The sequence below is a fragment of the Mustela nivalis genome, assembly GCF_964662115.1.
Source record: "Mustela nivalis genome assembly, chromosome: 14".
In the NCBI taxonomy this organism is placed as follows: Eukaryota; Metazoa; Chordata; class Mammalia; order Carnivora; family Mustelidae; genus Mustela; species Mustela nivalis.
This window is the reverse complement of record NC_139033.1, coordinates 40,797,237-40,812,023: the sequence shown is the minus strand read 5'-3', so window position 1 is coordinate 40,812,023 and position 14,787 is coordinate 40,797,237. Positions and strand designations below refer to the sequence as shown.

At 37.5% G+C, this 14,787-nt stretch overlaps 1 protein-coding gene across 3 annotated transcripts in view; it reads left to right on the top strand.

Annotated features, from left to right (window-relative positions):
* Positions 1 to 14,787, top strand: part of DCC (DCC netrin 1 receptor) — a 1,135,716-nt gene that overhangs the window by 682,931 nt on the left and 437,998 nt on the right. For all 3 annotated transcript variants that reach the window (XM_082699428.1, XM_082699427.1, XM_082699426.1), the window contains exons 6-7: positions 6,495 to 6,649; positions 9,238 to 9,358. In XM_082699428.1, the coding sequence (XP_082555554.1) occupies positions 6,495 to 6,649; positions 9,238 to 9,358 (276 nt within the window). The remainder of the gene's footprint in view (positions 1 to 6,494; positions 6,650 to 9,237; positions 9,359 to 14,787) is intronic.

Here is a 14,787-nt window from a genome sequence, read left to right as displayed (position 1 = left end):
CAGCTAGGAGCCCCAGAAATCACTATATGTTATTAATTGATAAAACTGAATGTTTTGATAATTCACTATAATCAGCTTTGGTTTATTTAGATCCATTGAGAGGTAATAAACAGGAAGAAGATTTCTCAAGTTGAGCAATTAGAATGAATCTACCCCAAACTATTAGAAAATAGCCATCATTTAACTTTAGTTGTTTGTATTTAAGAAATTTTTCTGTGTAAAACACACTATTTTGAACATTGAGAATACAAAAGGATAAGTCAAATTGGAGAATCACACACACCCATATATATTTACATATTTATGTGTATATTTATATGTATATTTCTATACACATACACAATAATTAGTTTGTTGTGGGCAGTATACTCAGATACACTTTTCTATTCATTGTTTTTCCTTAACATACAGTGATGTGCAGTACATTTAAACATGACCTGTCTGGGGCACCTGGGTGGCTCAGTTGTTAAGCCTCTGCCTTTGGCTCAGGTCATGATCCTAGATCCTGGGATGGAGCCCTGCGGGAAGCCTACTTTTCCCTCTCCCACTTCCCCTGCTTGTGTTCCCTCTCTTGCAGTCTATCTCTCTCTGTCAAAAATAAATAAATAATCTTAAAAAAATTAAAATAAAATAAAATAAATATGACCTGCCATTCATTGTCTTCAATTTTTATCTCCAGATTATAGATGGGGACAGTCACTGAAGCTATTTGCAGTGAGTGGAATGTCTGGGACTTAAGCCCAGGCAATCTGGCTCCATCGTGAGGGCTCCTGGAATTTCACTTTTCTTTGCTCTTCTTCAGTATAGATTTGGTATTCTTTTCTCTTCCTTTCAACTCCTAAGTGTTCTTAGTTCAGTTCTACTCTTCCCCCCACCCCTGCTCTCTAAATAGATAGATACTATGTACACACCCTCCCCCTCGGATACATATCAATAAATAGGCATACCTCTCTCTCTCACACATGTGTGATATATATGTATATATATGTATGTGTATGTATATGTGTATATTTATATATACATATATATATACATATATATGCATCTGTGTGTATGTATATATTTTTTCCCAGATCCCATAATAAACTGAATATGGCAATAAAGTGAGTCAGAGGAGTGCCTGGGTGGCTGCTTCATTAAGCGTCTGCCTTTGGCTCAGGCCGTGATCCCAGATCCTGGGATTGAGCCCCGCATCAGGCTCCCTGCTCAGCAGTAAGCCTGCTTCTCCCTCTCCCACTCACCCTGTTAGTGTTCCCTCTCTCTCTGGGTCTCTTTCGGTCAAATAATGAATAAAATCTTTAAAAAATAAAAATACATAAAGTGAGTCAAATGAAACTTTTGGTTTCCCATTGTGTATAAAATTGTGTTTCCATTATACTGTAGTTTATTAAATGTACACTAGCATTAAGTCTAAAAAATGTATCACATACCTTAATTTTAAAATATTTTATTGCTAAAAAGTGCTAAGCATCACCTGAACTTTCAGTGAGTTGTAATCTTTTTGTTGATGGAGGGTCTTGCTTCAGTGCTGATGGCTGTTGACTGCTCAGGGTGATGGTTGCTGAAGGCTAGGGTGGTAATTTCTCAAAGAAGACATCATTGAAGTTTGCCACAACAACTGATTCTTCCTTCCATGAATGGCTTCTCTGTAGCATGTGATGTTATTTGATAGCATTTAGCCCGGAGTAAACTTCTTTCACAATTGGAGTGAATCCTCTCAAACCCTGAGGCTACTTTATCAACTAGTTTTATGTAATATTCCAAATCTTTTATTGTCATTTCAACAATCTTCATAGCATCTTTACCAAGAGTAGAATCCATCTCAAGAAACCACTTTTTTCGCACATCCATAAGAAGCAACTTCTGTTCAAATGTTTTCACAAAATTGGCAGCAGTTCAGTCCCATCTTCAGGCTCCATTTCTAATTCTAGTTCTTTTGTTATTTCTACCACATCTGCAGTTATTTCCTCCACTGAGGTTCTGAGCTCTCTCCAGGTCATCCAGGAGGACTGAAATAAACTTCTTCTACACTCCTGTTAGTGTTGGTATTTTGACTTTTCCCCACGAATCACAAATGTTCTTAATGGCATCTAGACTGAGGAATCCTTTCCAAAAGATTTTCAATTGACTTTGCCCAGATCCTTTGGAGCAGGCATGATCTATGGTAGTTATAGCCTTATAAAAGGTATTTCTTAAATCATAAGACTTGAAAGTCAAAATTACTCATTGATCCATGGGCTGCAGAATGGATATTATATTAGAAGGCAGGAAAACAACACGAATCTCTCTGTACATCACCATCAGAGCTCTTGGGTGAGCAGGTAAATTGTAAAAGAGCAGTAATATATATTTTTTAATTTTTTAAATTATGTTAATTTAACCATCTCTCCACACATGACAACATAAATGTGGCTATACATACATGTCCCCCCCTTTTTAATTAACATATAATGTATTATTAGCCCCAGGGTTACAGGTCTGTAAACCACCAAGTTTGCACATTTCACAGCACTCACCATAGCACATACCCTCCCCAATGTCCATAAGAGCAGTAATATTTTGAAAGGAATCATTTTCCCAACAGTTGGCTTAAAATATTCAGTAAGCCATATTTCAAACAGGTGTGCTATCATTCAGACTGTTGTTCCCTTTATAGACCACAGGCAGCAGAATGAGAATAATTCTTAAGGGTTGGAGGAGTTTTGGAGTGGCTCATGAGCCCTAGCTTCAACTACAAGTTGCATCAGCTGCATCAGCCCCTAACAAGACAGTTAGGCTTTGAAGCTCTGAAGCCAGGCACTGACTTCTCCTCTATAGCTATGAAAGTCCTAGTAACATCTTCTTCTAATACAAGGCAGTTTTGTCTGTACTGAAAATATGTTGTTTAATGTAGAGACCTTCATTGATGATCTTAGCTAGGTGTTCTGGAGAACTTGCTGTAGCTTCTGTATACTACCACTTGCTGCTTCACCTTGCACTTTTATGTTGTGGAAATGGCTTCTTTCCTTAAACCACATGAACCAACCTCTGCTAGCTTCAGAGTTTTCTTCTGCAGCTTTATTACCTCTCAGCCTTTATAGAATAGAAGAGATTTAGGGCCTTGCTCTGAATTAGACTTTGATTTAAGGAAATGTTGTGGCTGTTTCGATCTTCTACCCAGACCACTAAAACTTTCTCCATATCAGTGATGAGACATTATCCATTTCTTATCATTTGTGTGTTTACTAGAGGAGCATTTTTAATTTCCTTCAAGAACACTTCATTTGAATTCACAACTTGGTTGTTTGGCACAAGACTTTAAGGCTATGTCAGCTTTCAGCCTGCCTTCCTCAACTAAGCTTGATCACTTCTAGCTATTGATTTAAAGAGAGAGACATGAATGACTCTTCCTTTCACATGAACACTTGAAGGTCATTATAGGGTTATTAAATGGACTACTTTCAATATTATTGTGTCTCAAGGAATAGGGAGACCTGAAGAGAAGGAGAGACAGAGGAGTGGTCTATGGAACAGTCAGAACACAACATTTACCTGTTACTTTTGCCATCATATATGTGAGTGGTTTGCAGTGCTACAAAACAATTACAAATTAAATCAGAGATCACTGATCACAGACCACCACAATAAATACAATAATAAAAAAATACAAAATATTTGCAAGAATTACCAAAATTGACACAGAGACATGAAGTTAGCTAATGCTGCTGGAAAAATGGTTCCAAGGGGTGCCTAGGTGGCTCAGTCAGTTAAGTCCAACTCTTGATTTTGGCTTGGGTCATGATCTTGGGGTCCTGGGATCAAGCCCCACTTTGGGCTCCACGCTCAGTGGGGAGCAGCTTCTACCCTGGAGAAGATCTTAAAGGGAGAAGAGGAATAGACAATATGGTGTTACATTTTTAATAGCTCTAATTATTTACCTCCATTATCTTTGAGGCTTCAAGAATGTTAATGAGTTATTCTTCCACCTGAATTTTCAAGTTGCAAAAGAGGCAATTATTATAAAATAGTTCAGAATGTAGGCAGAGGAGTCAGCCTGTCTGGCTCCACAAATACAGGTTGTATGATTTGGAGAACATTACTTCAATTCCTTGTACCCCAGCCTCTTTGTAAATGGAAACCACAGAGTCTCGGAGAATCATGATGAATACAATAAATATAAAGTATGGGACAGTTGGATGGCTCAGTCAGTGAGGCATCTGCCTTTGACTCTGGTTAGAATCCCAGGGATCCAGGGACCCCTGGGTGGCTCAGTTGGTTGGACGACTGCCTTTGGCTCAGGTCATGATCCTGGAGTCCCGGGATTGAGTCCCGCATCGGGCTCCCAGCTCCACGGGGAGTCTGCTTCTCCCTCTGACTTTCTCCTTGCTCATGCTCTCTATCACTGTCTCTCTCTCAAATAAATAAATAAAATCTTTAAAAAAAAAAGAATCCCAGGGATCCAGTCCAGCATTGGGCTCCCTGCTCAGTGGGGAGTCTGCTTCTCCCTCTACCTGCCACTCACCCCACTTGTGCTCTCTTCTCTCTCCAGACAAATAAAATCTTTAAATAAATAAATAGGGCTTAAAACAATCAATTATACAAGGTCAGCTCCCAATAAATATTGGGTGTTTTCTAGTAAACAAATACTTGATCAAAATCTATAATAAAATCAGGAACAGAATCAGACAACTAAGGTATTTGCTCAGAGGCATTCAAGAACTATTTCTGTTGCCTTTTAGTTAGTCGCCTTTTAGTTAGTTATTAGTTTGGTTAGTTGCCGTTTAATTAGTTTAGTTAGTTGTCATTGAATTTGGTTAAGGAATAAAAGATAGTCTCTTATTAATATTATCAGTTATAAATAATTTCAACTCTATATACAATGGGGACATGTTCTCTTTAGAAAAGCTCTCTGACATTTTTTTATGTGTTTGATCTGTGAATATTAATGTATCCCAGCTGAGTCATATAAATAAATTTGCCCATGTGAAAGATCAAATAATTTTACAGTTCTTTTTTACTGGAGGTCTTAAATATTTAATTAAAAATCAGGAAAATAATATAGGGAGGAGGAAGTGAAAGAATGAGGAAAAGGGAGAGGAAGAAAGAGAGAGATTAAGATTTCTATGCTCTTCAGTAGAAAAAATTAGGGATTTTCCACTGGTTCTGCCATTTTTCTAGAACATTCATCAATGTTTACAAGTTGACTTCGAAGTCAGGGGTAGTCAGAGACTACCCCTGATATATTATATTACATAATACCATATTAACCCAAATGAGCATAACAACAAATGAACATAGCAACAGCAATGACATAAAAAAAAGCAATCTGACTTTTAAAATGGTTATTAAAAATGCATGTCCATGTCCTACCTGGAAACAAGTTCAAGGCAGCTATTTCACTATGAATTTAACCTGGGTCTAAGGCAACATGAATATTAAAATCTTACATCACTTTAAGATTCCTAGTGAAAGAGGGGCACCTGAGTGGCTCAGTGGGTTAAAGCCTCTGCCTTCAGCTCAGGTCATGATCCCAGGGTCCTGATATGGAGCCTCAAATCAGGCTCTCTGCTCAGTATGGAGCCTGCTTGCTTCCTCCCCTCTCTGCCTGCCTCTCTGCCTGCTTGTGATCTCTGTCAAATAAATAAATAAAATCTTAAAAAAAAAAAAAGATTCCCAGTGGAAGAGAATGAATATATATATATATATATATATATATATATATATATATATATATTTTTTTTTTTTTTTTAATTTCCCTCTCCTAGGCAGGGTTTTGAAGGACCAAGCCTGAGAGATTCATTAGCAAAGGTGTGTTATATTTTAATTGTAATTTTCTCTCAATTACAAATTTCCATCACAAAGTAACGAGTATTATGGCAATTAAGACATTAAATTAAATTAGTATATCACCTATCATGCTGAGAAAATAATAAAGCAGTATAGTAATGCACCACAATAGATAATTGCTAAGACAATAGGAATGCATCTACAGTAAAGATGATAGTCATTGTTCGTGCCCATCATCATAGCCAGTTTCAACAGGGACTGAGTCCATCACATTAACTAAATCCCAATGAAATTCAAGAATTACAGAGACACTAGGCTTTATTATGTTACAGTCTGGGTTGTCTCAGAATTATCATCTTCACTTTATTTACTTTATTAGCATAGCTTCCATAGTTTTATGTGCTGTTCAGTATCCTTTATGTAAGTCAATTGGATACAAACACTGGGTATTAAGAATGTTTATTAAATGTTACTGTTTTTTTTTTTTTTTTTACAAAACTGTTCTCTTTTTCTTTCCTGAGGCAAAACAGCACTAACTACAACTATTTACTGTGTTTGGGAGGAGGGAGAGGTGATCTATCATGGTTCCTGTATAATAAACTAATGGTTTCAGGGAATTATTGAATTACAAGTATTCTTTCTCCCCGTACAGTGTTTCTAACTGGGCAAAGACCTTAGCATGCAGTTTCACTTTCCCACCCACTCACTTTTGCTTTCTGTCTTTGCAGTTCCGCCATGGTTTTTAAATCACCCTTCCAACCTGTATGCCTATGAAAGCATGGATATTGAATTTGAATGTTCAGTCTCTGGAAAGCCTGTGCCCACTGTGAATTGGATGAAGAATGGAGATGTGGTCCTTCCTAGTGATTATTTTCAGATAGTGGTAATTATCTTTTTTTTTTTTTTTATTTGTATTAGCTTTATAGTCCCACTCATTGTTTACTCTATTTTCAGTTGCTTTTCTTTCCTGGCAAAAAGGTTCCTGTTGGGAATTTTTATGGTGTGTTAAGAAAATTGTTCCAGTAAAGCAAATGATTTTCTAGACTGAACAATTTTTTAGCTGAAAAGAGTGATCAAACAGCCCAGCCCCCTTGTTTTACACACAAGGTTTTTTTGAACAAACACAATGAAAAGAACAGAAGACCTAAGAGACTATCTTCCAAGTATCCTCATTGCTAATTCTTGGAAGAACTGAGTTTAGAGTCTAGTTTTAGGCTATATGAAGCCAACAATCTCTTACTTCTTTGACTTTTACCGATTATAACATGTTCAGCAAGATGTGCCACTATGATTATAGTACTTTTACTTTTGTAATATAGACAAGTTTTCTCTGCCACTCTTACAGATAGGACAGCTGATCCTATTTGAGCAGTAGAAAAGAATGTGGTGACAGTGACTGTGACAAGAGGTAGTGGCGGGGTTAGGAAGCCATGGAGACCCAGAGTTCACATGGCATTGAACTTGTGAACATTGGAAAAAAAGTAAAGCTAAGCATAATAGTTCTTGTAGTTTCTCTAAGTTCTAGTGTACTCTCTGCCCTGTGGGAGATCACGGGGGTAATGGTATGTTATATTCACTAAGTTATTTTCCTTGTACACAGTGAGAACTCAACACCTATCATTACTATCATTTGTTTTGCTTTTACCAGCAGAACTCTGCTCATTTAAAAATATGCTGAAAACTCTCCATTAGGTGTAGGTTAGCATCGGAAGTTCCAAATTCAAGGAAACAAATATATGAGAGATATGAAAAGCACTTTCCAAATATCAAAGAACTTTATAGCTAAAAAGGAGGATTTAGGTTCACTTTCCTTATGCATGAGACCCAGACATAAGCTGTCAAAGAAGAGTGTCTAAACGAGGTCCTCTGGCAGAAGGGGAGTAGACTATAGGTGCCCTGCCAGTCCAGGCATGTGCTGTCCTTAACCTTGCCCTGGCTCTCATTGGTGGATCCATGTCTCTGAGGCTTGATCAGTTGACTTTCAGGAACTTCCATAACCTCCCCATGCATGCGTCTAGTCATACTTCCAGGGTTCTTAAGGACTACATCCCTAAAATATATCTTTATTACTTTGATCACCACTGTATTTTCACTTTTAGTTACTTTTTTTTAATTGGTTGGGAAGAATGTAAGAAAGGGAAAAAATGAAACTTTTCAATGCCACGCCAATCCATTAGTTCCTTTAAGTGCAATGCTATTTCTGCTACCACTGAATTAAAAATGACCTGCCGTGGGGCAACTTGAAATGTGTTGTGTCCGCCTAGAATATATGCTACTTGCATATAAAGGAAATTGTTGAGTGCCCTTAAGGACACATGATAAAATACAACATTTATTTTTTCTACAATTTGAATAATCTTTCTCCCAGAATGACTCATTACACCCAACCTATTTAAATGTTCTTTTCTTAAGGTGAAAAGAAAATGTACAATATGAGCCCTGTTCACATGAAGTTGTGCTTAAAAATATTTCCCCAATAGCTCCAGAAATCTGAGAGCCATTGTCTGTCGCACAGTAACATTTAACACAAATAGTAACTTATACGAGGATTGTTAATTAGAAGTTAGTCAGCTTTATCTCAGAATTTTACCTCAGCAGAGAATTGACTACAAGACACTAAAAACAATTAAGAATTCCCCATGAGGTAATATTTATCTCTTAATGACTTTAGGGGAAGTGATTTAACACGTTTCACTTACTGAACTAATTCTTACACTAATATTGAAGAAAAACTGAGTCAGTATAATTAAATGCTATCTCCAGATTATTTTATCATCCATCCTTGAAAAAGATGGTTGCTCAATTTATATGAAACTGGAGTTAATATTGCTATGTTTAATTTATGGATTGCTGAAGGTAAAGCATTTTGGTCCTATAACAAGAATGACATGGTGTAAAATATCCACCATACCGTCACTCCAAATCCCAAAAGGGTACATGTCAAAGCAATTACAATTTTAAAAGGATTTTCAGATTTTTTTTTCTCAGTAAACACTTCCAGAAAATATCCAACCTAGATTTTTTTGTCTTTTAGAAGCTGCAAAAATCAGTTTCTTTTTTTTTCCCCAACAGCTGCTAAACCCAATTTTCCTTCAATAATAAGTGAAAGAATGACATTTCTTTTGATGCTAACTTTTGATTCTTGCCTATTTAATCAAAGAGCTTTCTGTTGCTGCTCATTTAGATATTGAGGATGATGTGTATTTTTATGAGTATAGTTTTCATTGCAGAACTAGGTTAAATGTATGCACATGAATTCCGCAGGGTATTGGGAATCTGTGACATTTCCCAAGTGACATAGGACATATCTGTGAGACTGAGAACTCTTATGGCTTTCTTTCTTACTTCTTCTGTGAACTTTTATCAAAATTTATGTTCATTTTGTCTTTTATGAGGGTTTTGGGGGGGGGTTGTCTTTTTTTTTTTTTTTTGCTTTTTAAAATATTGTACCTGCTTTTTTCTTCTCTATAGGGAGGAAGCAACTTACGAATCCTTGGAGTAGTGAAGTCGGATGAAGGCTTTTATCAATGTGTAGCTGAAAATGAAGCTGGAAATGTCCAGACCAGTGCACAGCTCATTATCCCTAAGCCTGGTAAGTTGAGGGGAACTATGCCTTGGCACAGGTTAATCTCTCTATGATTGGTCCACTTGTGAAATCCATATTGCTTTCCCTATCTCTCAACGTCAATTGGAAATTACTTAATTATTTAATCTTAAAAATATTAATTATTTAATTATTTAGTTTATTAAGGTGTACACATGCATGTTGATGTGATATTCTTTCTAGAAAACTGGGTATGTATCGCCATCCAGTGAGCTAGAGTCATCATGAACAGTATGTACTTCTGGTTGTCAAGATAACAACCACTAAATTATTACCTTCTCACATTTTTTTTGTGGCCTGTGTTTCTTCTAGTATTTCAGGTAAACTTAGAATACAGAGAGAGATGTGTGTGTGTGTGTGTGTGTGTGTGTGTATATATATATATAGTCTTGAATCATGGATATTGGCATAAAAATACCAGGAACAATTACTTGAAAATAAACACATTTTTCTATTTTTTTAAAACAGATTCTGATAATTTGTCTTTTTCCATATTATTTATTTATTTATTTTTATTATTATTACATTCAATTAACCAGCATATAATCTATGAACTTTTTATTATATTTTGTCCTGTAGTCTTTCAGAAGTTTAATATGGTGGTGGATTCAAAGCTGGTATAACTTAGGACACCTGGGTGGCTCAGTCAGTTAAGCATCTGACTCTTGGTTTCATCTCAGGTTATGAGCTTGAGCCCCACATCAGGCTCCATGCACAGGGGGAATCTGTTTGAGATTCTCTCCTTCTGCCCCTCCCCACCCCACAAGTAAATAAATAAATAAATCATTAAAAAAAACCTATCATAACTGTATATTAGATGTATCACATATTATCTCCAAAACCAAAATATCCTGCTAGAAAAAAAGAAAAGAGAAAGTAAAACAAAACAAAACAAACAAACAAAAAAACCCCCACAAATTGGTCAGCTGCTCTGAAATGTTATAGCACTAAAGAAAGTCAAGAATATTCATTTTTCCCCTACCCCCTTAAGCCCCCATGTTGCAAAAAATACTTGTTTATAAAAAAATAAAAAATTTAAAAAAAGAATATTCATTTTTTAAAAATAATTATGGAAAACTTGTTTAGATAGACCTAGATACTTTAAAATGTTAGTGTCTTCTATGAAAGCTTTCATACCACATATTGATTATTTTAATTACAACTTTTCAAGACCAATTTCCTACCTCTTGCCGTGACTCACTATTCTTATGGCACTTTACATTTTATTTTTTTTTTTTTAAGATTTCATTTATTTATTTGACAGAGAAAGAGATATCACAAGTAGGCAGAGAGTCAGGAGGAAACAGGCTCCCTGCTGAGCAGAGAGCCGGGGCTCTATCTCAGGACCTTGAGATCATGACCTGAGCCGAAGGCAGTGGCTTAATCCACTGAGCCACCCAGGCACTCCTGCACTTTACCTTTTAATAGAAAATAACTTAAAAGTATGAAATAAAGCCTTTCCTTGGCTTCTATCACTTAAAATATGTCTGTGAATGCCTTATATTTGTGCATCCCTAACCAACTATTTGAAGACTCTCAGACTTTCACAGTATTCCTCATGACAATGACCCTCCCTTTTTTTTTTTTTTTCTTGATTGAAACAAAAGCAGCAACCATAGAACAGTCTCAGATGAGTAAAGGAACTAAAAGAATTATCTAGGAATTAAAAGGGACAGTTAACACTCTTTTAAGAGTGCCAGTTTCTCCAGTGGACTATTTCTTTTCCCTACATTTACTGTGCTTTCAGTGTTAGTGTGTATTCTATTCTGCTGGAACAGTAAGGGATAAGTAGGACAAAAAGAACTTCTAACATCGGTCTCTAATGTGAGCCATGCTTTCAAGACTGTGCGCCGTCTCTTTAGTAATGACAATATGACCCCACACAAGAGAATTCTGGTTAACCTGGATTCTCAGCTATGGCCATAATGCTGAGGAAAATGCTGGATAAGCAATCCCATATTTCTAAAAGGAGGTGTGCAATTGTTTCTCCTAGGACTTGTTAGCATTGACCAAACACAGCCAGTGGCAATCCCCTGCAATTGCTCATAGGAATGGAGAATTCTCTGAAGTTCTTGAGTTCATAGGATTAGAGATGATCATGGTGTTTTCCCTTCCACACAAGTCAAGTTGTGGAAACATCAGGAAAACCTCTTGAACAGATTGTGTGTGTGTGTGTGTGTGTGTGTGTGTGTGTGTGTGTGTGTGTATTTTACTGGGAATTGCTTGTAAAAATGGAAATTGGAAAAATTATGCAACCTGGAAATTGCCTGGAGCTGTCCACAAGGACGCCAGGAAGAGAAAGGGGAAGGCAGCTGTGGGGAGAATCTCTGTTCCCACCTTAGGGAAGAACAAAGATAGGAGTTGTGCTTGAAGCTAGCAGATCTGGAGTTGTTTTGAAAGGATCATGCCTGAGAGGGCTTGCCTGCTGAAGCTGCTCCCAACAGAAGATAGACACTGCCCAGGAGGGAGCTGCACTGAGGAGCTGGTGCCGACAGCCCACTAGGTCATACAGGAAGTCCAGTGTCGGGATTCCTGAGGTGAGGGCAGGAGTCTCTGAAGCACCCGCAGAGCTCCTCACAAAAAAGAAGCTTGTGGATGCTTTTCACTTTTGAAAGCAAGACTGTTCGCTCCTGTCTGACCCCAGAGAAGCTCTAAATAGAGAGTCTCATAGAATCTCTAAATAGAGACCTAAGAAACTGGGAAGAAAAAAAAAAAAAAAAAAAAAAAAACAAGAGTCTCACTGCTTTATCCACACTTTTGGTCTCAGGCCTACTCTTTTAGGTGGGAAGAAACTGTAAATTGAACATCAGATTAATGTTTTGATTTAACCTTACTCTGTGTGAGTGTGTGTGTGTGAGTGAGTGTGTGAGTGTGTGAGTGTGTGTGTGTGTGTGTGTGTGTGTGTGTATGTGTGTGCTGTTTTTGTTTGTTGTCCTTAGTACCTGACGGTAAGGCTTTTTAAATACTTTAAGACCCCAGGACTAGAAGATTGGCCCAGATTGCTATCAGGATTGGGAAATAGATCTGCTAGAGTGCGTGTGAAGGTGGGCCACAGGCTGACATGCAACTGTTGTGTCTTAGAGTTCTAGCAGTTCCGCCCATTCTGTAAACCAGTTACAAGCATCCATGTCGCTTCTCCCGGCAAGCTCTCAGTTCAGAGGGTAGCCGCTTGTTCTTGGCATCTTGCCTTCCACCTGGGCCCCAAGTCATTTAGGTCTAAGTGGCCATACAGAGCAAGGCTCCCCTCAGGAGGAGAATCATTTACCTCCTCATGAGGGAAAGCCTCGGAGCATCCGGGTAATTCTTTCTTCCAGGTAGATGGTAAAGTGTTATCGGTGAATTCTGCACTCTCGGTCAGAATTCATTGTATTTGGCAGAGGATTAGAATGAAAGTAAAAGCAAATGAAGATAAAAATCTGAAAGCGTGACAGGACATGATTGTGACTGTCTTACATCCCCCCCTTATAAATGATGGATTGCTTTTTCCTGGCTGTTCCATCAGACCTTCAAATCATGCTTCTCTAGCTCCTTGGAGCTGCAGTGTGGGCCACATGCACAGATGGTGGAGAGGCCCAGCTAGAAATGTAAATTCGGCAGTGAGGCTGACCATAGCGGGCAGAACATAGCCCTCTCTGTTTAAGTTTCCACAATAAACGGCCACCATGTATTTGGAGGCACACTGTGGACCCTCATTGCCAGCTGCTCAGCCCTGGGCTGTCCACAGGCTTGTGGCAGAGAGTTCCTCTTGGTAGCCATAACCATCTGCTCTTCACTGAAGCACACACAATGACCCGTTCCAGTCAGTGTCCATTGTTAATGGGTATTTACACAGGCCTAATGAAGTTTCAACATAGTCTTTTATATACAGTTAGCTATTCCCACTTTAGCAATTAGTGACTTAGGAAATAAAGTAAACATAATCTACTAAATTAAACTGAGTTAATGACTTGTTTTGCTCTCCAGAAAATAAGTTTGGGAAAAATATTGAGATGTGTATACTGTAACATGTAAAATATATACCCCCTAGGCAGGGGTCAAGAAGATCAATGGCAATTTTACTATAGGAAGTCCTATAATATATATATATATATCTATATAGTATATATGTAACAACATAGTATATAGTATATACTAACAGTATAAATGTAACACTGTAATGCCATATACACAGTTCCAGACTGTTGCCTCTGTGCCTCGCTCTTTCTCTCTTTCACACACATATACCACACGCACACGCACACACACACGCACGCGTGCGTACACACACACACAGGAGGCATGAAAGCCTGCATTCTTAAGACTGTGTATATACGTCAAAAATACTTAACCGTATTATGGAGTGGTAAATGGAAATTAAAATACTTTACCTGATTTATATTACTTGCATTATCTATTAATCTCTTCTAATAGCTAAGGAAAAGCTTTATTGTTGTTGCTTGTTTTAGTTTATTTATTTACTTTTTTTTTGGTGGGTGGGGAGGGCACATTGGTTTAAGAAGTTGTTTTTCCAAGTGAACTATAGCTCCAAGTCCACCATTCAGAGCATAGACTAGCCAGAAAGTATCAAGAATCAATGTGTCAATATCCATCACCTGACTACCCCATAACCCCACCACTCTCCTCTCTGAAACCCTCAGTTTGTTTCCGAGAGTCCATAGTTTTCATTGAACAATTCATCAAAAACTAATGATGTACTGTATGGTGGCTTACTTAACACAATAAAAGAAATAAAGAAAGAAAAGACGAGTCAATGTGTTAGGTGTCATAAGAACAAGAAGGTTCAATAGCCAGATTTGCAAACACATGAGCAGTAGGTTATGATCTGATTGGCATAGCAGTTGCTGATGAACTATTTAGTATCAAGGTATCACCTAGTAAACTGTAGTGTGGGCAGGTAGTAATTAAATTAAGAAAACTATTTGATAGCTGGGTGGAAAAGTTAATAATTTTCTTTTGCTGAGGGTGTGTGGGATAGGGAACAAGACAGGAAAGATAAGATAGATGTAAGGTATCAATTATCTCTGAGTTAGTTTTCCTTTTTCCAGCTGCTGGGTGGTGTTCAGTTTCCTGGCAGTGGTCTGCAGTGAGGGTCATTGAAAATACTTAACTGTTGGCCAGGGTAGTGGAAGGCCAGGAAACTGGAAATGAATGTGATGATGATCGGGACCTATGTTGTCTGGAATATTTTTAATTTAAAGGTAGAAATGGGTAAAGATAGAATAAAGTTGCCATGGGAAGAAATAATGTATTCTTCATATTCTCCTCTCTTTTTTTTTTTTTTTTGCATTCTTCATGCTTTAATGTGCACAAAAAAGCTAAATTTCAAAATGAATATATGCCATTATAAATATTCCCTAAGTATAGATTTGCTTAGGGAAAACACCATATTATGCCTTCCATAGAAGTAAATATGGACT